At 40.8% G+C, this 25,400-nt stretch overlaps 1 protein-coding gene across 1 annotated transcript; it reads right to left on the bottom strand.

Annotated features, from left to right (window-relative positions):
* Positions 1 to 90: 90 nt before the first annotated feature.
* RBM44 (RNA binding motif protein 44) lies at positions 91 to 24,704 on the bottom strand. Its single transcript, XM_024564043.3, has 15 exons — positions 24,558 to 24,704; positions 21,132 to 22,729; positions 20,789 to 20,847; positions 19,481 to 19,657; positions 19,048 to 19,231; positions 18,931 to 18,953; positions 18,718 to 18,802; positions 17,301 to 17,415; positions 16,465 to 16,587; positions 14,519 to 14,598; positions 14,343 to 14,413; positions 11,316 to 11,601; positions 7,770 to 7,918; positions 7,488 to 7,632; positions 91 to 561 (listed from the first exon to the last, which is right to left on the bottom strand). Exons 1-14 carry the CDS (start codon positions 24,628 to 24,630, stop codon positions 7,503 to 7,505), a joined length of 3,153 nt encoding a protein of 1,050 aa, XP_024419811.2. The 5' UTR covers positions 24,631 to 24,704; the 3' UTR covers positions 91 to 561; positions 7,488 to 7,502.
* Between the last annotated feature and the right edge of the window lie 696 nt (positions 24,705 to 25,400).

Below are 25,400 nucleotides of genomic sequence, written 5' to 3'. Positions count from 1 at the left end.
TACTTAACATGTCTACCTTACATTAGTAAAACTGCAACTTTTAACAGTATGTTACTTTAAAAAAGAAATTAAAGACATTTATGTTGTTAGGCATAAAACTGGACTTTGGAAACTGGCCCAGTTTACACTCTAGCCGAATCTAGCACAACCAGCACTAACTGAATTATTACTGAACACACGTGAGCAGTGCGGTGGCCATTCAAGTCCTTTAAATCTGGGTGGGGAAATGGGCACACTGAGTTTAAAATACCACCACCACCATTTAGGATTATGTTTGCAACTTCAATACAATTTTTTAAATAAAAAAAAATTAAGTGCGTTACCACAGTATGCCCGGGTTCACGCTTCCTGGTGAAAATAGGGAAAACACATCTACATGTTTCACAGTGAAATCATAAAAATGCACTAAATGTATCAGCAGTAATTACCTTGGAAACTTCACATATATTCCAAACACATTTACCAACCCATTTAATTACATCATCTTACTATCACCACAGTTTTTCCTCAGTGTTGTAGAACATTTTCTGCAGGAGGGAACTCATGCTTTCCAAGGAAACTCTATAGGTCAAAAGAAGAAGGAAGAAATACACAAAATGTGTTGGTTATGCCAAATCCAACATTCCAGAAAAGCGTACTGTTAGTTCCCAGTATGCTCTGCCGCTTGGCCAGTCACTGTCGTTAGGTCCATTCACCGTTGGCATCACGCACCCTTGTTTACACTGACCACCGCCACCAGCACACCGCCGAATGCTCGGCCTGGTCGGTAACTAGAACGGGCCCCCGGACAGTGTATGTGCAGAGAGCTACTCCGACTGCTTCAGTGGAGAACGCTGCACTGTCATCATGGTGAAAATGCAGCAATGTCTTCAACAGAAAATCACTTAAGTGAGATTTCAGAGCTACTTCACTCACTACAGAGCATCTCAGCTACTATCGTAAAGGCAGACTCACCGGTTTACTAATAATGAGAACCCATCACATAAAAATTACTATTTTAAAGACGAACACGACCACAGGACATGAATGTGAAAAGGAGATTCTAATGTGCACCCTTGAGGAAGTTCCCCCCACAAAATCTGCTCAGTGCCACTACAGCCCCACCTGCAGGACTGTCTAATCACTGCTTTGCTTTCATTGTCACATCTGTCACTATTTCAAGTTATGTTGCTGGTTTACTTCCTTCTCCTCTCTTGAATGGAAGTCCTCGAGGGCAGGACTCTTTTTTTACTGCCATATTCCCAGCACCTGGAAGGGGGCTCTGTGATCAGGGGTGTGTGAGGAATGGCAGGGACAGACTTCCTGGGGAGCGGACCTGGCCTATGGCCCTGGGCGTAGGTGTGCAGAGATTCACTGAGCTGCACAGTTTGGTTTAGGAGGACAAAGAATGAGGAAAGCACTTGGAAGTGATGGAGATTGGGCTGAAAAAATTAATGGGGCAGTAGAAGTGCGAGGACAGTCAGGAAGATGGAGGAAGTGAACACATGCAGTCTGTTTAAACTGCACTGGAAAGAATGCAAAGAGAACAAAGGATTTAAGAATGACATTTACAGACCACAGCTTGAATGCTCACTGCGCCCGATGTCATCAGTTAACTGCTTCTAGGTGTTTTCAGGGAATAGAGCTAAAAATAGATATTTCTGAAGAGCAGAACCAGAAGTTTATATATTATTTCCAATTAAAATGTAATAGTACGGCATTTTAAAGTCCAAATACTGATTTTATACCTGTATCTTTTTCCTGTACACCAAGGATCTTGGTTCCTGACATTAACATAATTACCCACCAATACCACTATTAAATGATGAAGTGCAGTTCACAGTATCTTTGCAGCTCTCGTTGTTTTTAGAACACAAGATATTAACACGCACACCTGAAATGCTGTCTCCATGTATTTGAAATAATTCTTTACCCAGGCACTTCCACGGCCAACGTAACATACAGTTTGTGTCGTTACTTTTGTTTTCATTTTTTAAGGGTTAGTTTCTCTCTCTCCTGGTGCTAAGTGAGCTGCATTTGAAGTCTCCTCCCACCGGTCCCCACCCTCCCCACACCCCTGTGGCATCAGCCTCTCTGCCTGGGTGTCTCTCACACCGCAGACAAAACCAGCAGATCTCCCATCCATCGCTTCTGTTGCTTCAATCACTTCGTATTTACCGAAGACACTGCGTCGGTGTCCAGACCCTTCCTCTTCTAAGACTGCATGGCAGCTGGTGTGTAGATGTCTCCGCCTTTTGTAATTACACACAGTGCCACAAAAGTAATCCCGTGCCCTAGTTATTGTATGTTTACTATTTTAACTCTGACAGAGCGGTGACGGGATTTCTGGGTCCAAGAGCAAATTCATATGAGTTTTACAGACATTGATGAACTTCCTTCCATCTGCCCTGGCTGCATCAAAGGCCATGCATCAGGGAGCCTGCCATCTTTTTTTTTTTTTTTTTTTTAAGGGGGCATCTAACTAAACCAGCATCATTTACTGAGAAGTCTGTTCTCTTCCCTGCTGCTTCACAATGCAACCTTTATCTCAAGTGTGCACCGATTTCTGGGACTGTCTCTGCATACTCCTCAGTTCTGCTGACCGAGTTGTCCACCCTCGTGGCAGTGTCATCCTGTCACTTCATGCTGTATTTTAATATGTTACCGTTTCAACCTTCCTACTTCACTCTTCTTAAAAACGGTCTTGGCTATTCTTGACATTTTGTATCCCCATAATTAATGACTGGCTTGTCAGGGTGCACGCAACTACCCTGCTGGGACCTGTTCAGGACGGCACTGAACGCACCGGACTGAACGGGGAGAGCAGACATGTTTACGCTGCTGAGTCTTTTAATCCATACAGACTCTATACTCCTCCACTGGAATTGCTCACAACTGTTCCACAGTTTCAGATAGAGGTCTTGGGTATCTTATTACACGTATTCCTAAGTATTTGGTATTTTCAATGCTACTGAAAGTATCTTTTCAAAGTCTTGTCTAACATTATGTATAGCTCACAGAATGGTGGTGGTCTGTGTGTACTTGATGTCAATGACTCTTAAACTCTAATGCTTTAGATATAGAATCTATGGAATTTTTCTTACAAAGAAAATTTCTATCCTTAGATTGCCTAGGGATAATCTAGTTTTAGATCTCCCCCATTCAAACATGTATGATGTCTATTTCTTTCTTCCTGTGCTGGTTAGAAGCTCTAAGTTACGATGATGAATAGAGGGGTTTGGGAGATACACCCACACCCGGCTCCTGTTGTGAAGGGGAAGGCTTTCTACATTTCAGCATCAAGTATGATGTTTGTCTGGGAGATAGTTTTCCCCAGGTATCGCACATTTCTGCACATCTTGCTGGCAGACTACCTTTGGTCTGGACTAACCTTTCAAGAATGAACAGTGAATAGCCCTGGAAGATAGAGAATGTGTCTCCCTTGAGAACGAGGGGCAGGTTAACTTACTGGCCTACTGGTAAGTATCTCGCTCCGTGACAAAGGCATGGCAGGTTTGCCTGTAGCCCACCGTATAACCCTCGGGTTCCCTAAGCGTGGAGATCCTCTGTATGCACAGGTATTTCCGGGTCCTCATTTGACTGCCCTGTGGGAACTGAGGCTCAAGAACCTGGGCGAGGAAACGGTATTCTGGCTGCGGCTGTGTGTAAGAAATCGTCCTTTGTCCCAGGAGTTGAACGTTTTTTACCAGCACCAATGAGTCTATGGGAAGTCAGCTTGTTATTTGCAAGTAGCATCGAATCTTAGGCCCTGAGATTTCTCCTTGAGAAAATTTGACCATTGATTTCTAGTTTAAGAATTCTATCAGTATGGGTGAAGAATTTTATAAATCACTTCTCCATCTACTGAAATAATCAGAAGGTTTTTCTCCTTCATTCTCTCCATATGGTAAATTATATTGATTTTCAAATGTAAAATAGACCTCAAATTCCTTGAGTAGTCACTTTGGCTCTAACTTGTATTTTAAAATAAGTTGTTTGTTGGTTTAGCTCACCAATATTTTTAAAGGCACCTCTGCACCCACGCCCACGAGACCAGCCGTTCCCACCTTGCACTGTCTCCGTGTTTGGGGTCGTGACTGTTACCAGTTTCTCTGGAAGCCTTTAAGACGGACCCATTTTTCACTCTCACCGAGGACGTTGCTGATGTGGATGTTTTGAGTAAGTCGGCTATCTCCCGCTATTGGCTTCTAGTGGGCAGTGGTCAGGGGGTGCTACTGACTATCTCCCAATGCACGAGATAGCCCCCAGCACAGAACTATTTGGCCAAAATGTCAATGGTACCAAGAAACTTCACAAATTACTTCTGATACGTTTGATCAGTCACAGCACCTTCTCCAAACACTGCACAAATCATTTTCTTGAGTTTTAGTTGCATTTTTACCTTTCTTGAAATAATAAAGCATATGCTGACAATGTTATGTATTTTCTTCTACCTTTAATATTACAATGGCTGCCCCCAAATTCAGCAATTTTGATAGGTTTTTTTATATGCACACTGATATGACAGCTGTCATCATACAGTCTAACAAAATTGTTTCAAATGCCTTAAATACAACTAAGTCCTACTAGAACCATAATACTGAAAAAAACTAAACAAATTTTTTGGCCAACCCAGTATTTCAGGTGACCTGAAGAGACCTGACCTTATGTTATTGTGTGCCCTACGTTCTATACAATGTCCAATGAATCAAACTGGTTATTTGGATTGTTCAAACGTTCTGTATCGCTACCGCTGCTTCTATTAGTTATGTTACAATATCCAATTGTGGTTATAAACTTGCCCATTTTTTCTGCTAGTTTTGGAAATATTTGCTTTATATATTTTAAAGCTCTTTTATCAGATGCATACAACTTTGGATTAGTTATTCCTAGGTAATTGAATGTATCTTCTTCAGTAATTTTATTGCTTTAAAGTCTACTTTGTCTAATTTTAATATAGCATCGTTATTTTTTCCTTCTTAATTTTTTTGATCTCCTATGTGTTTAGATGTCTCTCTAGAGACACTGAAGAGTTGGATTTTAAAAACTCAATCTGACCATCTTAGTCATTTACAGAAACACTTCATTCACGTTTATATGTAATTACTGACATAACTGGGCTTTTATCATCTAACTCAGTACTTCCTGGTAGTCCCACCTGTTCTGTGTGTCCTTTTACTGTCCTTTGTCACCTACTGTTGTACGATTTTCCATACTCCGTCCCCCTCCCCCATGGCAGCACTGCAATTACGCGGTTTAGAATGTGGTAAAATAGACGTAACACTGTTGCACAGTCATCACCGCCATCCATGTCCGTAACTCTGTCATCACCCACACTGAAACACCCATTAAACACCACCCCTCCCCCTCACCCCCCAGCTCCGGGCACCCACCGTTCTCCGTTCTGTCTCTATGAAGCTGACCACTTTAGGTACCTTGTGTAACTGGAGTAACACAGTATTTGTTCCTTTGTGATGGGCTCAATTCATTTATTATAAAGTATTCAAGGTTTGCCCATGATGTAGTGTCAGGATTTCAGTCCTTTTCAAGGCCAAGTAATATTCCATAGTTTGTATAGATCAATTTTACCCATTCCCGTGTCACTGGATACTTCATGCGCTCCTGCCTTTTAGCTGTGAATATGCTACTATGAAAACAAGTGTGCAAATGTTTGCTTGAGTCCCTACTTTCTCAGTTCGATTGTATGTACTTGGAAGTAGAAATGCCGAACCCTACAGTAATTCTATATTTGAAGCAACAAACTGCCAACATTCCCACCAGCAATGCGCAGTTTCTAATTTCTCCACATTCTCACCAATACTTTTTAGTTTTAAAAAATAACAGCCAGACTAATAGGTTGAATTGGTGTATCACTTCAGTTTTGATTGTATTTCCCTAATGATTAGTGATGAGTACATTTCCATGTACTTCTTGGCTGCTTGTTTATCTTCTTTGGTAAAATATCTATTTAAATTCTTTGCCCATTTTCTTAGATGATTTTATTTATTGTAGACAGGGGAAGAGAGGGAGAAAAACATGAGTGTGTGGCTGCCTCTTGTGCGCCCCCTACTGGGGACCTGGCCCGCAACCCAGGCAGGTGCCCTGACTGGGAATTGAACTGGTGACCCTTTAGTTTGCAGGCCTGTGTGCAATCTACTCAGCCACACCAGCCAGGGCCCTTTGCCCATTTTTAATTGGGTTGTTTTTGTCAAGTTGTAGGTTATTTCTTTACATATTCTGGATATACCTACCATATCAGGTAGATGATTTACATTTTTTTACAAACTGTGGGCTGCTTCTTCACTCTGTTGAAACTGTTCTTTGATGCACAATTTTGATGAAGTCAAATTTATCTGTCTTTTCTCTTGTCTGTTTCCGTGTCATATCCAAGAAGTAACTGCCAAATTCAGTATTGTGTTGTGGGGTGTTCCCTCTGTTTTCTTCTAAGAGTTTTATAGTTTTAGCTCTTATGTTTACACCCTGATCCATTTTGAATTAGTTTTTGTGTATGAGGTAAGGTAAGGGGCCAACATCATTTTTTTATATGCTTTTCAAAATTGTTTTAAAGCAATCGTCCCAAAGACATCATGCACTGTCTACCTTTGCTGTGCTACCGACTAGTACAGGTGTGGAAAAGGAGCTAACACGGAAGCCCTGAGACTGCTGTCCTCAGAAAGACCTGCCTGCAAGGCTGGCCCTCCACTGAGGTCTGGGGAGGGTGCCAGCTGGTCGCCGGAGTGAGGGGGTGGCTCACTGTGCCAACACTGTGTAAGCAGCAGGGTCCATGCTGAGCAGTTGCTGTCCTTCTCAGAGCCTGGAACTGTGGTGTGTGCTGAGCAGTGGCTACCAATCTGGCCAGCCTCCAGTGGAAACAACGGGCACTGAATCTCTAACGAGCTTTCCCTGATAGACGTTCCCTGTGCGTGCCCTAACTCACTACCGGGGAAGACAGCACACCCTGTGTGACCCCACTGGGAGGGAACTCTTCCAAGCTTGTTCCTGGTTCCTCCAGACATCACCCTGTGAGCCCTTCTTTTGCTCATTTAACTTTGTACCATTTTGCTGTCTTAAATCGTAGCCATGGTCATCACTATATCCTGAGTAACGTGAGATCCCCCACAGAATCACTGAGCCTAGCGGGCTGGGACTGAGGACCTCCCGACAGCCACGTGAGTGGGCCACCTCAGAGGCAGACTCTGCACTCTCAGTCAGGCCTCCTGGGACCAGAGCGCCTTGCCTGCATCTGGACTGCGGCACCAGGAGAGTCCCTCAGCTACCACCTCCCAGCTCAGCCATTGCTGAGTCCTAATGTGCGAAGTATGAGATGATAAACATAGTTCAACTTAGTTAATTTGGGGTAACTAATTCTGCATTAATGAACTATTACAATATGTTTTTGTAATTTTATAATATTATTTAAAATTTAACATTCTTTTTATTTGGAAAAATAAAATCAATAGCTCAAAATTTATAGTAGTAGCTAAATATAAGAGATATAACTGACTTACCTCTTATTGGTTCTTCTATTCGTAACTGGAAGTAGAGTTTTTCAAAACAGATGAAGTCATTTCCACAATAGTGTTAATAGATAAGCCATTCAGAAAACCTTTATGATTTATTCTTACTGTCTGAAGAGCATCTATAATACGGTCTCTGTGCGAAAGGAAAACATACATGAGCAGTTGTCCTTTTCGAAGCATGTGTGTATTCCGAATATGGCTACATTATTAAACTGAACTACATTTTACATAAAATTCTACAACCTGTTAAAATATAGCTGTGGTCATTACCTGCAAACGTTGGGATGTAATTCAGCAAGTCTCTTCATGATCTTGGTAAAGCTACGCAGGTTCAATGTATTTGGAGGCATGCATCGCAAAGGTGTATCAGGTAACAGTTTAGTAGATTCAATCTGTTTACAATTCTTCTTCTTGACACCCTAAAGAAGCATTTTAAAAGTTTTTTCTTTCTTTTTAAGACTTTTACTTATTTTGTTTTTAGACAGAGGGGAAGAGAGGGAGAGAGGGAAACATCAATGTGTGGTTGCCTCCCACACACCCCCAACTGGGAATGGGAACCTGGCCTGCAACTCAGGCATGTGCCCTGACTGGGAATTGAACCGTCGACTCTGGTTTTGCAGGCCTGCACTCAATCCATTGAGCCAGGGAAAGTTTTCTTAAAATCAATAATCATTACATAGAGACAATCCATCTTATTCAGTTAAAATAAATTTTAGAATTATAATTATAATAGTAAAATTGTAACAGTAATGATAATAATAATTACACATTGTGAAATCAAAATTCCTAGGCCTTTGATTTTGGATTATTTATACCAAGTTCCCTGAGTTGTACTTAGGGACATGCATTAAAAAATGGCAAATATGTCTTCTTCCAGCAGTGGTAAAGCATCTGAAGCTATGTCTGAATCAGTCTTTCTCAACTGGGGTTCCTCATCTGAGGCACAGAACACAGACCTACTTTATTGATTTTCCCAAAGATAAGACACAAGTGGTTCCTATAGACAGGGAAGAGATTAGTTCATTATATACAATGGGTACCTTAGGCTTAGAGCACTAAGGCTTAATTCTCTTACCCAACCTGAGGGAGAACCAGTGGTTTACATGGCAGTTGTAAATGTTCTATATCTTACTAAGTGTGTTTTGAACACAAACTACATGCCTAGGACTGCACCACATGCGTGGCAGGGGTGGCACGGAAGGAAACTAGTGATATCACATAGAACCCTCTCCACTTATGGATCTTATACTCCAACTGAAAAGACAAAATTAAAAAAATCAATTAATGACTATTAACCAGACAAGTAGGCTATAAATTGTATGAAACCACTGTAAATCCCATAAAACAAGGGTGTCAAACTCATTTCCACCAGGGGCCGTATCAGCCTTGCAGTTGCCTTCAAAGGTAGGCAACCGCGATGAAAGGTAAGAGAACCCGAGAGTGCAGTTTAACAGGCTAGGAGGGCACAGGCCCCTCCCCATCCACGCACTCTGGAGATGACATACTAGTGCCCCGCCCAGGGTGCGTACGTATGTATTCCACATAACCTCTGCCGACTCCACGGCCACTACTGCCCCAGGTGACTGAAGCAAGAGTGTGTCACCCGAACTAATGAACATAAGCATCATAGGCTGGGTCAGTAAGAGTCCTGCCTAAAGAATGAGGAGTGGAAACACAGAGCAAATGAGTTGGTAAACGACAGAAGTGTGAACTGAAAAATACTGCAGAGTTAAAATTAAGCAAAATAAGCTAAATGGAGGAAAAGTCACGAGCAGACAGAGTGTGCCAGTGTGCAGAGAGTGAGGAAGAATGGAGCACATGGTGCTGCACAGGCAAGAAACCACATCACCCACATGGAGTGAGGAGGGAGAAGCCACGGTTCCCAACCTCCAGTTCAGGCCCCCAGGTAGCCTAGCTGCACTCTGCCTTCTCCTGTCCTGCTGTGGATCGAGGTCACACACCAAAACCTCACGTCATACGAGAGTCACTGAGTGAACGTGTTTCAAAACAGGCTGATCAAGCCTCAGGCCTGGTGGTCAAAAAAACAGGTCAATGGGGTGAAGACCGATAAAAGGTCACTAGTGACAATGAAAAAAGCAGCTAAAATAAAACTTTGGAGACTAAAATTCAGGGAAGTTTGGCAGTGAAGCACAAGACAAGTAGGAACGGTAACTTCAGAAGAATGAAAAGACAAGTGAAAATCTTGCCCGGATGAGGAAGAGCGGAGCTTGACTGCGAGCGGGGAGAATGGCGGGCACAAGGGACGGACAGACTAGAGGGCACAGTCAGAAGAGGTCCCTTTGCCTCACCTAGCAAATACATCCTTCATCCATCTGTTAAGAAGGGTCTGCTCTGATCTAAAAATCAAAATAATCCCAGTAAGAATCCAAGGAGTTGTTTTTGGTAGATACCGACAAGTTGAGTTATGAAATTTCTACAGAAGGAAAGAGAGACCTGAAGAGCCAAGACAATTCTGAAATAGGACGAAAGCTGGAAGACTCATTCTGCCTGCTTTCAAGGCTTACTCTGAGGCTACACGCGTCAGGACAGTACGGTCCTGGAGGAAAGACGGACAGACAGGCGGATGGAAGGTAACAGTCTATAAATAGACCCACACAGATATGGCCAATTGATTTTTGAGAAAGGTGCAAAGGTAATTTGTCTTTTCACAACGATGCTGGAATAATTCTATATGTAAAACACAAACACAAAGGAAAAAATAACCTCAAGTCATACCTCACGCATCACATAAAAATACACTCAAAATCTTTGTGATCGTCGGTTTCTTAGATATACCACTAAAAGCCCAAGTTAAAAAAGACAAAAACTGATAAAACTGTGCTTCATCAAAATTAAAAACTTCTGTTCTGATAAAGATACTATTAAACAAATGAAAAAACAAAGTATAGGCTAGTAAAAACTATTTGCAAGTCACATATCCATCTTAAAAAGGATTGACATTCAGAACAGAAAAAAATCTCAAAACTCTGTAATAAAAAACTGAATAAAAATGGTCAAAATAGGAACAGGAGTGAACTGCTGATACAGTAGCATGAATCAATCTCAAATGCATTCAGGTGGGTAGAAGAAGCCAGACTAATAAGGCTACATACTATCCCACGTATGTGACCTGATGGAAAAGGTAAAAATGTAAGAACAGTAAACAGCAGAGCACAAGATCATGTTTTGGAAGAGACTTTTTGTACCTTTATTGGTGGTTACATGTCTATATGCATTTGTGTAAACACATATACACCAAAAAAGTGAATTTTACTGTATATAAAATAAAAAAAAATGGATGGAATGCCTATGTGACACCAGGCATTTTGCTCAAGTCAGATGAAGAAAAACAAAGCAATCAAGACACTGGATATAAATGACTCATTTGGGAGAGAGCAGAGTGGGTGAGGCCGCTGCATCGCTTGCCTTGTGGCGTTTAGCGACGAGGGCACGCACGATGCAACGAGTGCACTTTGTGCTTTCCACAGCTATGAGGAAAGGTTAGCTGTGATAAGGAGAATGATGTAGTGTGCTCCACAAATAGAGATACAAAAACTGCAAAGCACTGGCAAAGAACCTACTTACAGGGAAATCAGTTTTTCTGTAGCTAGGTCTGCAAAGATCTAGTCTCCCTCAGGAGAACTGCAGTTGTACAAAAGCAGGTTAGTTAGGGTGGATCCAAGGTTAAAAATCATTCAGATTAACGTTCTCATTCCCACTTAAAGATTCCTTATTTTACCGTCATTTGTTCTACAAAGCTACCTACCGCAATCCGGCACACAAAGACCAGTTAAGGGGTCCATCAAGAAAACTAACCTGGTCCAAATGGAAAGACTCACTGTCTTCCTCAGACCCCAGGTGCCTCGGCCTAGTTCTCGGCAGTCTAGAGATACAGGAAGCTGAGTTGATTTCTTTGTTGATGCTTTTCTCCAAATTATTCAAGCCAACTCTCCTTCCATTTTTGGAGGAAAGTGGTGATGTACATTCTCCAGGACTTTTAACCAGTCGAATGTTTACTGATTTGCCGTTTATTTCTATCCCATTCATTTCGTTCACAGCAGACTTTGCATCATTGTTTCTTTTAAAAGCAAGAGACGCATATCTAGAATATAAAAGCAGAAAAAAGCATGTGATCTTAAAACACCTACTATTAATAAATTTTAACCTGAATTACAAATAGAATCCTTTCTTAATGGTACAGTTTTCATGTGTGAAATACACGGCTATCATTTTTAGTGATAAAACAGTAAAGGTGAGTTCTGGACAAGATGGAGGCATAGGTAAAATCCCTTCGCTTCCTCGCACAACAAAAGGGGAGGGTAACAACCAATCTAAAATCAGTGAACAACCAAAAGTGCCAGAAAATCAAACTGCATGGAGCTCCAACAACCAAGGAATTGAAGAAACAGTTAAACAGAACAACCAGAGGGGAAGAACCCACAGTGAGGCAGCGGACCGTGCAGGTGGGGCTGGGTGAACGGGAAACTGAGACTCAGAGCTGACTGTGGACTATGGCGGGGGGTGGCCACGGTGGGAGAAACCCAGTCTCACACGAGAGTCCACTGGAAAGTGGGCCAGAGAGAAGGTGGTGAGCTGCCTGTTCCCTCTCTGGCCCCTCCCCCCAGGCAGCAGCACAGTGCAGGAGGGAGGGTTGCCCCGCCCTGGTGAATCCCTATGGCCCGTCCCCTTGACACTTCACAGGTGAGCAGAGACAAAGAAAATGGCCCAAATGAAAGAACAGAGCAAAACTCCAGAAAGAGAGCTAAGTGATGAGGACACAGCCAACCTATCTGATGGAGAATTTAAAGCCCTGGTAATCAAAATGCTCACAGAACTGATTGAGCTTGGTTGAAAAATGAAAAAACAAATGAAAGATACCCAAAATGAAATAAAGCAAAATATTCAGGGAACCAACAGTGATGGGAAGGAAACCAGGACTCAAATCAATGATTTGGAACAAAAGGAAGAAAGAAACATCCAACTGGAACAGAATGAAGAAACAAGAATTCAAAAAAAAAATAAAGAAATGCTGAGGAATCTCTGGGACAACCTGAAATGTTCCCATATCCGAATCATAAGGGTGTCAGAAGGAGAACAATAACAGCAAGAAAATGAAAACTTATTTGAACAAATAATGAGGGAAAACTTCCCCAATCTGCTGAAGGAAATAGATTTCCAGGAAGTCCAGGAAGCCCAGAGAGTCCCAAAGAAGTTGGACCCAAGGAAGAACACACCAAGGCACATCATACTTACACTACCCAAGATTAAAGATAAGGAGAGAATCTTAGAAGCAGCAAGAGAAAAGGACACAGCTACCTAACAAAGGGGTGCCCATAAGACTGTCAGCTGATTTCTCAAAAGAAACCTTGCAGGCAAGAAGGGGCTGGAAAGAAGTATTCCAAGTCATGAAAGGCAAGGACCTCCATCCAAGATTACTTTGTCCAGCAAAGCTATCATTTAGAATGAAGGGCAGATAAAGTGCTTCCCAGACGAGGTCAAGTTCAAGGAGTTCATCACCAAGCCTTTATTATATAAAGTGTTAAAAGGACTTATCTTAGAAGATCAAAAATACAAATACTAAAATGATGACAAACTCACAACTATCAACAAATGAACCTAAAAGAAAAGACAAACAATGAAAACAAAAACTAAGCAAGCAACTAGAACATGAACAGAATCACAGAAATGGAGATCACATGGAGGGATTTCAGTGGGGAGGGGAAGGGAGGAATTGGGGGAAAGGTACAGGGAGGAAGCAGCATAACTGGTATGCATAAAACAGACGGGGAGAGATCAAAAATGGTATAGGAAACAGAACTCAAAGAACTTATATGTACAACCCATGGACATGAACTAAGGGGGGGAATGCTGGAGGCTGGGGGTGGGTGCAGGGTGGAGGGTGGGTAAATGGGGAGAAATTGGGAAAACTGTAATAGCATAATCAATAAAATATACTTAAAAGAAACAGTTAAGGTATTTCCACTGAGCTCTTGCCATTAATTATTATCTGATACTTTTGAATGTTCTGGCATGTGAAAAACAGGAACTAGCAGCACACATGTGACTATGTGTAGATGATAGAGCTTATGACCTAAAATGTAACACAAGAGCATAACTAAGAAGTAATGATACTAAAGACAGTAACAGTACAACTTTCTCAGAGCACCTGCTGCGTGCCAGGCTTCAACCACTTTGCTTGTCTGACTGACGCCAGTCACAGAGCGCTGCTACGAAGGCACAGGTGTCATTACCCTTATTGTACCAAAAAACAGATGAATTTGCCCAAATTCATTCAGCAAGTACTGACAGAGCTGGGAACTGAATCCAAGCCACACAGCTGCAGAACCCATTCTCTTAACAGCGCCCCGCACTGCCAGGATGAAGCAAGATCAAGGGCACACAAACCAGCAGCTGCCCTGTGCATCTAGAGGGAGCAGCACAGTGAGAGAAAGACTGATGAAGAGCAGTGGCGGCCGTCTGGGTGTGTCCCTTCACTGGTCAGGGAGAGCTCTCCTGGGACAGCTGTGACTCAGTCATCACTTGGTTCATGTCTAACACAGCACCTCTGACACACAGCAGCCACCCAGGAAATGCGTACGTATTTTTTTTTTTAATATTTTATTTATTTTTAGAAAGGGGAAGGGAGGGAGAAAGAGAGGGAGAGAAACATCAGTGTGTGGTTGTCTCTCACGGGGGCCCTACTGGGGACCTGGCCCTCAACCTAGGCATGTGCTCTGACTGGGAATCGAACCGGCAACCCTTTGGTTCTCAGGCCGGTGCTCAATCCACTGAGGCACACCAGCCAGGGCTGAAATGTGTACTTATTGAATTTAGAAAACAAACCTGTAATTAGAAGAATCATAAATGGAAATCTCAGAAACTTGGTATTTCTGGAAATGATATCTTAAATCAGCCTAAAAGAAGAGAAGTAAAAGTTTGTGAAAAACAACAAATAATCAAAATATAAATAAATACCTAATAGATCTAAAAATGAAGCTCAGAAAATAAATCTGGCATACCTCAGACACTGAAGGGCAGAGACCACCCACATGTACCAAGTAACTTTTCTCTCTTTGTAAGGGGTCAACATTCTTGATTTCTGCTTACAGAAAAACACAGTAAACAACAGAAGATAACCATTATTACACTGACATTTTTTTAAATGTGAAAATTGTTAAATATTTTATCTTTTATGATCATAAAGCTTATTATTAAGTCATTAGCAAATACCAGCACTAGACTGAAGACCAAGATCCTGGAGTATAATTTTAAGATTTCTGGGCCTTAAAAAGATCTTAAAAATAAAGTTGAATTGGTTGATATTACGTCCCTTGTAGCTCAAAAATGGATCAATAATATCTAAAGAGTAATCGAGTGCATTCTAAGCCAGCATCTTTGCTCATCTTGGTTCAGAGAAGGTCTAAGATGCCGACTGCACACAGCACCCTAACCCACCCCACTAATGCTGGCTGGGGCTCTTTCCCTACATGCCTTTGCTGGGGAAAACCACACCAAGAAAACCTTTATGTCAGGCAAGTATCAACAGCAGGTACATGGTAATGGCACCTAAGACTAAGGGGAAGGGGCAAGAACCTGATTTAGATGAGAGTGCATTTTCAGCCTGCAGTGTGGAGAGAGTCTGGTCTGAAATAAAAGGAGTCACTGAACTGAGACCCCTGCAAGTCATTGTCAGTGCCTGTGCCTGACACAGGGAGGGCACACAGTGTCTGTTGAAGGAATTCTTACAGTGGCTCGAATCTGTAGTTTGACAATTCTTGTGTAAAAGGGGTAGTCACAAGTTTTATTTCCTTCACTACATAATATTAACAGTCTAGCATGTACTGAGTGCTTCTCATATTCCAGGCCATACACCAAGCACTTCATACGCATCATCTCATGTGACACTCACAACCAGCCTGTGTGGTACAGTTGTCACTGCCTCCATTTTCTAGATGAGGGTCCTGAGGTCTTAGGAGCTGAGGTCACAAATCTAGTTGGTGGTGGTGCTAGAAAATTCAGGCAGAACCCTTTATCTCCAGGGGATAATACCTACCCTCCGTCATTAACTGACTTGACTTGCTAGTGCCTTTGGTTCACAAGGTGCTGTACAGAGAAAGCAGTTCCACAGCAGGGCGAGCTGGGAGCCAGGAGCCACAGCACAGCGGGAAAGGAGAGTGAGCAGGAATCGGGAGGCAGACGCTGTGCCCATCACCTCAGCCTGGACCGGTCTAATATGAAGTTATCTACCCGATACCATGTGGGCTGAAGGCTGTGCCTGGTGCCCAGGGCAGGCAGTGAACAAAGCACAGAAACATCCCTGACCTCGCCGACTAGTTCATATGAGAGTGTGAGACGGCAGTCAGTGTATCAAGTAAGCAAAACGCACAGTATGCGATCAGTAACGTGGAGAAAATGCAAGGAAAAGTAGTTACAACAAAACTAGATGATGTAATGCCATTTACTGTAAACTGTATGTGTGTATTAAGAATGGTGAAGGATATTAACAGTGGTCCTTGTAGGCTGGAGACACTTCAGGTAATTTTAATTGTCTTGTAGTGAGACAGGAAGTCCTGCCTGCCTGCCTGCTGGGAACGGGGTGGTGTGCTGCACTCGCCACACACTGCGGAGCTGAGGGGACCGGCAGAGGTGCAGAGGGAAAGAGGGCCCTGACTGAAGTCTGGTGGCCCAGAGCAAGGGAGAGGGTGCTGGGCCTTGACCTCCTAACTAAATCTTGGATTTATGCTCTTAGCAGATAGCTTTCTGAAAGAGAAATGAACATTTTAAATTGATTTAAAAAAACTGACCTCCAAATGGCTAATTTTTTCATTTTCTATACTTACAACGAAAAGCCATGAACAGGAATAAAACATTAAAACAGCTTGGTTGTCCCAGTAACACAGAAGACAGTAAGCATTCTTTAAAAACGAGCCAGGCTAGGCCCCCTCGGTAAGCATTAGGGACCCACCTGGCATGTACTCCAGGTCCCGTCTGTCTTGCTCTATCTGACTGTCTCCTGAGCAGCCCGCTCCCACCAGGCTCTCTTTAGCATCGAACCAGTCTTCACTCACTTCTCGATGACTCTTGTAATCTGAAAATTGAACATGAATAGCTATGAATTATGCATGTTTACCCCTATGAGAACTTACCTTAAAAGCTTCTCACAATGAATCGGCATAATGACAATTACTAGTTTTATGTATAAATATAAGTATTAGCAAAATAGGAGAAACAAGCATAAGGATTCTGAGGGATTTTCAGCAGCCTGGGTAACACGTCCTTTTCAGTCTCTGAGTGATCTGCTTCCCAGTCTTCCTCTCATTGAAGCCAATGCCTAGCCTCACTGATTTCTAAGTTATCCCTTATTAAAGAGATCTGTATTGTCTTTCTACACAGCCTAATAATAATATATGTCTTTAAAAGGGATTAAGTGGTACTACAGCTCTATTTCTTTAAAAGTTTCTTTGTGATCTTTTTGGAACGATCATAATCTCGTTTCACAACTCTTTTCACAGAGGACAAAATAAAAAACATTACACACAATTTAGAGATACAAATTCAACAGAAGAATAACATGGACCAGAATAATAAATGTCTGTATTCTTATTTGGCATCATCAGATAGAATATTAGGTAACTTTAAAGATGTCAAGTACATGGTAAAAAGAGTATTTTTACCATTTATAATCAGAACGATGCCATTCAATTAAAAACATTTATTTTACTGTAACAAATGAGCACTGGAGATATTTTAACCCTCACTGCTTTGTAGCAATGACATGAGACAATGTGCTTTTGTACTGACCTTTGTCATCAAGTTTCAGTTGACTGAAATACCCATCTATCTCACCATTTTTTAAGCCATCTTCCCTGGGTGAGGTCCCTTGATTAGGATGACTGCTGCCAGACAATAAAGACACCTGGGGATTAAAATAAAAAGAGACACCATAAGTAAGGACGGACAGTTACGGTGCTCCTTCTCTGTGGTGGCACTCTTCGCCGCATTAGCCCCGCCACAATGAAGGCCCAGAGCAAAACTGTTCTCCAAAGTCAGCAGTGACAGAGCTGAAGGTAAGCGCCTCGTCACTGGGTCTGCCCCACAGTGAGTGAGAGTTAGGGCTCGAATGGACCCAGTCTGTGCACAGTGACGAGATGCTGCACTAACTCCTGCCATTCAACCAAGTGTGGCGCGCACACTAGAAGTACGTAATTCAGATCATTTTTGGAGGTTTACATATAAGTATTTCTCATTTTTACATTTATTAGTCATGTAGTTAATGTGGCATATGCGTACCTTATATTTATGGGAAGTAATACTACTTTCCCAAATGCACTAGTAAATAAGCTACTCTTTACATATAAGTTCATTTAAAAAGGAGATCGTTTAAAGAATACAAAGCAAGTAACGTTACAGGTAATACATGGCTGTGGAAAACTGTGATGATGGTACATAAGTAACTAAATTAAGTGACGTTACACTATGCTACGCTGGCTTTCATGCATAACCTGTTGATGAGACAGGTTATTAAAATATAACCCCAACTTAAAATAATGCCTTACAGTCACAGCTTAGATTATAAAAATTTTGTGTATCTACATCTTGTACTTTTAAAAATAAGCAGGTTATACGGCTGCTACCACCCCACAATGATGAAACACAAACTCTCTAGAACATTATATATAATTAATAAACAAGTTGTTTATGCAAACCGTGTAAGAAATTTGAGGATATCAGTATGTTTTTAGATTTGTTGACTCTGTGCATAATGGAGATGAGCAGAACAATGGAATAAATGAACTGCTAAAGTAATTTACTTTTCATCATTTGTTAATATTATAAAGGAATATAAATCAATCAAGTATTTCACTTTTGGCCTTGGAATTCATCTTAGTACATAAGACTACTGAAATAATACAACCTCAGAGTTAAGAAAGTAGAAATAAACTCTAGTTGCCCCCCTGCACTGCCTCACTTGATAATGAGATATAATTTATGATTCTATGTCACTTCACAATTTGTACAGTGACAAACATTTCTCTGAGACCAAGAGAGGTCAAGAAACCCTATGTTCCTTCTAATCAGTTATGCCCCTCAAACAGGAGTATACAGCCTAAGCCAGCTGAGTGTAAAGAAGGATGTGAGAACTCCTGCAAATTATAGTTTATTTGCATAAGCCATAAAATCAAAGATTTTACACTGATGAACTACTTAAAAAACTCACTTGAGAGAGTGCCTTTTTTAGGCTTGAAGAAACTTCAACATCACATATAATTTGATTATCTAGTTCACATTCTGCTCCTGAAAAGCTAAACAGATAAACATTTCATTAAAGAATTTGTCAATGTTCTAAATAAGGACCAAACCAGAAAACTTAACTAAATTAAGCAATTTTTAAGACCAAATGAATCCTAAATTAGATGAAACCATAACTTACACATGTGATTCTTTTTTCATTAGCTGGAAAGACAGAAAAAGGAAAAAAAAATCATTTAGTTTAAAATGTTTTATTTAAATAAAGTAAAAATTTTATTCCTAAAACACAAATACATACCCTGGAAGCAAAAGTAGAGAAGGTAGACAGTAACTTTGACTCTACGGACAGAGGGGGCAGCTCCTCCAGTGGTATGCCCTTGTTTATTTTTTCCTTCAAACTCACATACTTAACTTTTAGGTCTTCCAAAACAGACAGTAGTGCTGATCCTAATTCCTTGTTCACAGAGTCAGCTGACAAATCCCTGTTCAAAAGTTAAGTTCACAAAACTGATTAAAGCTGAAATCATCCACCTGACACCAACACTGTATTATATACTTAGTTTTATCAGATCTTTAAAATTTGTTCTTTTAAATACTCAGTGAAAGAAAATGAACCACAGAAAATACATTTTTATAGAAGCAGTACCAACAACCCTCAATGTATAAGCCACGAATGAATGGAAAACTACTGCCATGCTTCTGAGAAGGCACGGAGTTGAACGGGCGAGCACCTGCTGAGCCCTCCCCTGTCCTCCGTCACGAGCCTGTAGATCTCGCTGCAGTGGCGCTGACACAGCTGGTAGTGGACATTTAGAAGCTGCAGCTCTGCTTTGACAGCCCTCTGCATTATTTTCTGACAGCACTTGGATGGCAAATTCTTCTCCCTCTCTTTAGAAAGTTGAGGTTCTCTTTAAAATAAAAGAATAGGTTTGGTTAAGACACCAAGTCTTTTTGTGTTACTGATGTGCGTCAAAATACAGATTTTAAGTTTCTTCCATTTCCTTGTCAAGTTAAAACCGACTGCTAACTAAACATGGAAGGGTACAGGAACGTATCATAGTCCCAGACAACAAGGATGTTAAAAGTCAAAGCTCATACAGTCCTTTCAGATCTCAAAGAAGTAAACAATTCTCAAATTCATACTTCCTTTTATGAAAAAGGGATTCCAAATAAAGTACTGACTTTATCCAGAATCAATAGGTTTTCAACCTAAATTAAGCTCTGATCAACATTTTTTAAAGTTATGAGCACTCGGAAACTGCTCTTAAATGTGTTATTTTTTAAATAGAAAATAGACATAAGACATTTTTCTTAATAACTAAGGGTCATTACTGTAAGTATTTTGCTGTGTTATTTTATCAAAAAGCCCCAAATCTTTACATTTCCTGAATGTTAACAGTTCTTGCTACTAGTTGCCACGTTTTGTTGCTCTCAATTCTTCTGTGTCAGGAAACCAACTCTTAACTTTATAGGACTGAATACCAAATCAGTCCTATAAAGGATAAATGAAGGAAAAAGTAAATGACCCAGAGCATGAAAACTAATTTGGCTTCTCAGAAGCTTCCCCTTTCTCCTCCCCTCCCCACATCCTGATTCTCCTTTGTGTTGTGAATTTTAAGGGTATCTAATGAATGCAAAGTAAATTATATAATAAATTAAAATCAAGATTAAAGTATCCCAGTGAAAGTAGCTATTTACTTCTTCATATACACGACATTTTCCAAAAGTGCTATTTTGTTTTGGTCTATAGGGGATCAAATGAAAGGAAATTGAGTAACTCAATCACTATGGATTTGGGTTGAATAAAGATGCCATGAGTTTCTAAAGGAATGACTGAGACTGAAATCTCAGTAAGTGAAAAAAACGTTACCATTCCATATTATCCCAATATTTTTTTGTTTGAAGGCAAATGGCTGAAGCAGATGATCTCTTACGGTCCCTTTAAGCTACTATTCTATGCGGTTAAGTACCCTACAAAAAGTAAATTACTATTCTAATTTTCCCCCATGTGTACCTGCAAGCTTATACATCTAACTTACCTCTCAGGATATTTCTTTAAGTCTGTAATAGCAAGTGTTTTTCTTAATTCCAGGGAATCCTGCAAACATGATTTAAAATCCGATTAGAAATATATGACAAACATCACACATTCTATCTGGGCTTCCAAACTTGCAGAATGTAAAACCCAATTCCCAGTGCACTTGGTGGCCAGAGTGGCCACCAGGAAAGGATAGGGTTGGCAGCAACCTATTTGCCTTTTCCCTCCACCCAGCATTTTCTCATAAAGTCTCAGGAACCCCTACTAAAACTCGATTTACATTAATACACACTGCCTCTTTATAAAATCAAATAAAATTCGATTATTAATCATACTGGCTTTACCTTATTTAGAAAGTTTCCACTGGGTTTTAAACTGTCGATTGAGAAGGATTTCCCCAGGGACCCTTTAATCACGGCTATCTGTGTATCTTCACTGCCTGGACAGTATGACCAATCTGTGTTACAGGCCACACTTCGGTGTTTCCCCTTTTGACATTCACCAGGGCGTTTTTTGTTCATCATTGTTATCTCTGTGTTGCTGGATGTGGACACCACCGAAGGCCTTGCAGTTGTTGCTCGGCTGGTTGTGAAGCAAGCCCTGAAATCGGAGCTCACATCCACCGTCTGGTGCACTGTGAGTGTGTACCAGGGCACCTCTGCCGCAGATTCGGGACACGTCCCTTCCACTCCGTGAGAGAGTGTCTGATCCGCAGCGCGGCTGGTGGTAGCTTTTAGGGAGCTGTCTTCTATTTCCCGAGCATCTCTCACTCCGGTCCTTGGTGGAGTAGGAGAACCCAGGGCTAAGTTAGGAGTGTTTGGCAGGCTCACATAATACGAATGTTCACAGGCAGAGAGTAGTGAGTCATCCCACAGAGAACAGGAAGTCTGACTATCTTTATCGGGCTGTGGTAATGTCTCTACAGCTTTGTCCTGTGGTAATATACTAGGATTTTCAAGGTGTTGTAACATTTTGTTCTCAGCAGTTGTATTTCCACAAAAATCTTTAGTTTCAGTTACTTGAGATTTAATTTTGCCAGTATAAATCTTCGTTTTTAATGCTTGTTGAGGATTTAAGAAACTGCTGTTAGACTGAGATTCTCGGTTTTCAGGAGGGCTATTGCTTAGTACAATTTCATCAGATACTGTGTGGTATATTAAACTAGTCTCTTGTTCCTTATACTTTTCAAGCTTCAGTTTATAGTAATCTCTTAATGTAACAGAATTCTGAAATTTGGAGACATGAGGTGAATCTTCTTGTCCATAAACATCAACTGAATCTAAAGAGATGCTAGAACTACTTTCTAACCTAACACAATCAGCTGCCGGATTGCCAGGGTGTTTGCCTTCATAACCTGAATTTCTTAATCCAACAGCTTCCAGATTGGATATATTTGATGCTTTTGTTCTGTCAAAAGAGAAATGGCTGCTCAGATATTCTTGTTCTTCCTCACTGTGATATTCCTGCTGTGAGTCTTCATCTATCTCATGCTTTTGCATATTTTCAGTAGTTTCTTTATAATTGTCATCTGAAATCTTGTAGCTTCTTTCTAAGCCAAGAATCTTACTATGTTCCGAAACATCAAAGAACTCCTCCTCTCTTTTCTGCATTTCAGAAGCTAATTCTGAATTTAAAAGAATAACATTTTTATTCTTTCGTTTTGACTCTGCATAATGTATAGAGTATGTTTCATTCAATAAAACATAGTCGACACTGTCTTCACACTCCCTTGACTGAGAGCAAGCACTCTCTAGGTTAGTGCCTGGACGTGAAGGAAAAGACGGCTCCAGTGAATCTACTTTGTCAGTATTGCTGATATCTTTGTCATTAGCAATTTGATCTTGTGCCAAGGAATCCCAGTCATCATCACGAAAAGTCAATTTGGTTTCATTATAACCATTGGAAGATGACAAATTTCCTTTCTTAGGATTAGAAGCCTCATCTGAGTTGGAAAAAAAAAAAAAGGATGCACATGTTAACAGCAGGGACATTATAGATTCTGAAGAGCAGAAAAGAACTTAGATGTGTCCTGGTCCAAGTTTTTCCCAATGTAGAAATACTTTTACATTACCCCTGAAAATATCCCTTGTGGTTGCTGCGATGGACTGAATTGTCTCTCCCCCTAGATTCCTGTAGTGAAGCCTGAACTCCCCATGTGACAGTAAATGGAGATGGGGCCTTTGGGAGGTAGTCAGGGCTAGGTGAGGTCATGAACATGGGTTCCTCAAGATGGGATTAAGTGCCAGAGAGCTTCCTCTCTCTCTCCCTCCCCAGTGAGGAGGACACTGCAAGAAGGTGGCCTTCTACAGGCCAGGAAGAGAGCCCTCGCCCAAACCTGACCGTAAGGCACCCTGACTCAGACTTCCAGCCTCTAGGACTGTATTGCATGTTTTAGAACATGCAATAGCTGGCTGTTTAGTCGGGGGCACTGACCTCTTTTTCCCTGAAACTTTCAAATAAAAAATGATAGCCAACACAGCATTAACCTGTTTGGAACCATAAATCTATAGGTCACATAACAGAGTTGCAAATTATTGGTCATGTCTCAAAATAAGGTTGCATCTGATTGGTTAATCTTTGACACCAGAAATCCTCATATATACATGTATAGGCACCTGAATTTTTAAAAAGTCACTTTGGAGCAAAAAGGGTAGGTAATTACTACTATTATTATTTTCTGTAAATCAACCACAACTATACCTACTTTTTTGTCAGATTGGCAAAAATACATTTTTTTGGTGCTGCAACATTTTAGTAATGAGTTATGTGTGCTGTGAGATGGAAAAGGCTGAAATCGCTGGTCTAATAAGCTGTCATAAATACGGGGTTGGAGCTAAGGACAGGAGAATTTCCTTCAATTATAAACTCATGGGTTGATTGTATTTTTTCTTAGAGGTTTGTATAGATGTTCATTTTATATTCTGGATACTAATTCTTTTTCTTATTTACAATGTGTGACTTTTTCCTAGTTCATTGCTTATTTTTTACCTTTTGTACTATCGTACTAGGGTTTTTAAGATTTAGTTAAATGGATCAGTTTTTTCTAGGTTTTGTCTCTGTGGACTTTCCCACCACATGATTACAAATCATTCTTTTATAACTTATTCTGTGTATCTGTGTATTGTGCTACACAGCCTTTCTATACAATGTAGATTTTTTCCTCCCTAGCATAAGGTAGGAACCTAACTTATTTTTGCCCCAAAATGTATGGTCAATTATATTAATTCCATTTGTGCAATAATCCATTACTTCCCTTCTGACTTAAAATATAAAATAGCATTACATTTTTTTCCCTGAAGTTCTCTTAATAGTTAAAGCCACATTCAATCATAAGCACATAACATTTAGTCATCTTGCCCTTTCTGCTTTTATTGTTTCTTATTTTTTCTTCTACCATTACTACAGAAAAAGAAATTTGGATGTGTGAAGACAAATTACATTCAACTTGGGTAGCAGAGGTCAACCTGCCTACTTTCCACTTAAGACAAGTGTAACTGTCAGCAGTTCCCCAAGGTATAGCTGCATGGAAATGTTCTCTTCTGGTTCATCTTCTCTTCCCTAAATCTTCCATTTCCCCGAAAGGTCCCATGTTGGCTGCCCATATTCACAAAATCCCCTGAGTGAGCTTGCTAGGCTAAAACTTGCTGAATGGTACTACATCACTGAGAGGAAAGCTTAAAAAGTAGCAACACTGGAGGGGGAACTATCTAGTCCAATTACATTTAGCACCTCTCTCCACCCAGAATAGAACCAACTGGCCTGCCCCTTACCTTTGTGGACGCTTCCTCCATTACTGCGGGAGCCGTTACCAGAAGCTACCTCCACCACTGCAGTGGCCTGCATCTCTCAAGAATGTATATTCTAGAAGAGGTGTAAATATTGAACTATCATTACATTCAGAATTACACTAAAAATATTAGAAAAACAAGAATTTGACAAAGTGGCACTTATAGCCAAAGGTTCTAATAGAAGAGGGTTAATAAACAAAACTGGCAGAACATTTGAATAACTTTCAATTAAAAGCATGCACTGACAACTACATACAGCTGTACTACTGTATTCTAACACCCAAGACATATCCTTTTGAAATTTCCAAATAACATTAAAGAAAAAAAGAATCACAATATATTTGGCCACTAAAAAAAATTACCCCCAAGTCAAAAATGTTTCCGAAACAAATTACAGACTTATTAACAGCCAATGACATGGTATATCCACACCTTTCAGCAATGAAAAGGGACAAACTACTGACACACATAACTTTGTGGATTAATCTCAAAAACAGAAAGCCAGACAAGAGATCACCTTATTTTATGATTCCATCTAAAGGAATGCACAGAAAAGCCAATTTATGGAGACGTACAGTAGATTAGTATCTGCCTGGGGCAGGGTATGGGATGAAGGGATAACTGTGAATGGGCACAAGGGATCTTGTTGGAGGGACTAACATGTTGTAAAACATTTGATGTGATGGCCACATCACTTGATAAAGCCACTGAAATTAAACTATACCCCAATAAAAGTGCTTAAAAGATTAATGGCAGCTCTCTGAACCCAGCTGCCACACGAGAGAGCCTAAGCTAGTTACCTGAGCTGGGCCTGGAGCTCCCAGC

This window comes from Desmodus rotundus, chromosome 2 (assembly GCF_022682495.2).
Source record: "Desmodus rotundus isolate HL8 chromosome 2, HLdesRot8A.1, whole genome shotgun sequence".
Lineage (NCBI taxonomy): Eukaryota > Metazoa > Chordata > Mammalia > Chiroptera > Phyllostomidae > Desmodus > Desmodus rotundus.
This window is presented reverse-complemented; position numbering and strand designations above follow the sequence as displayed.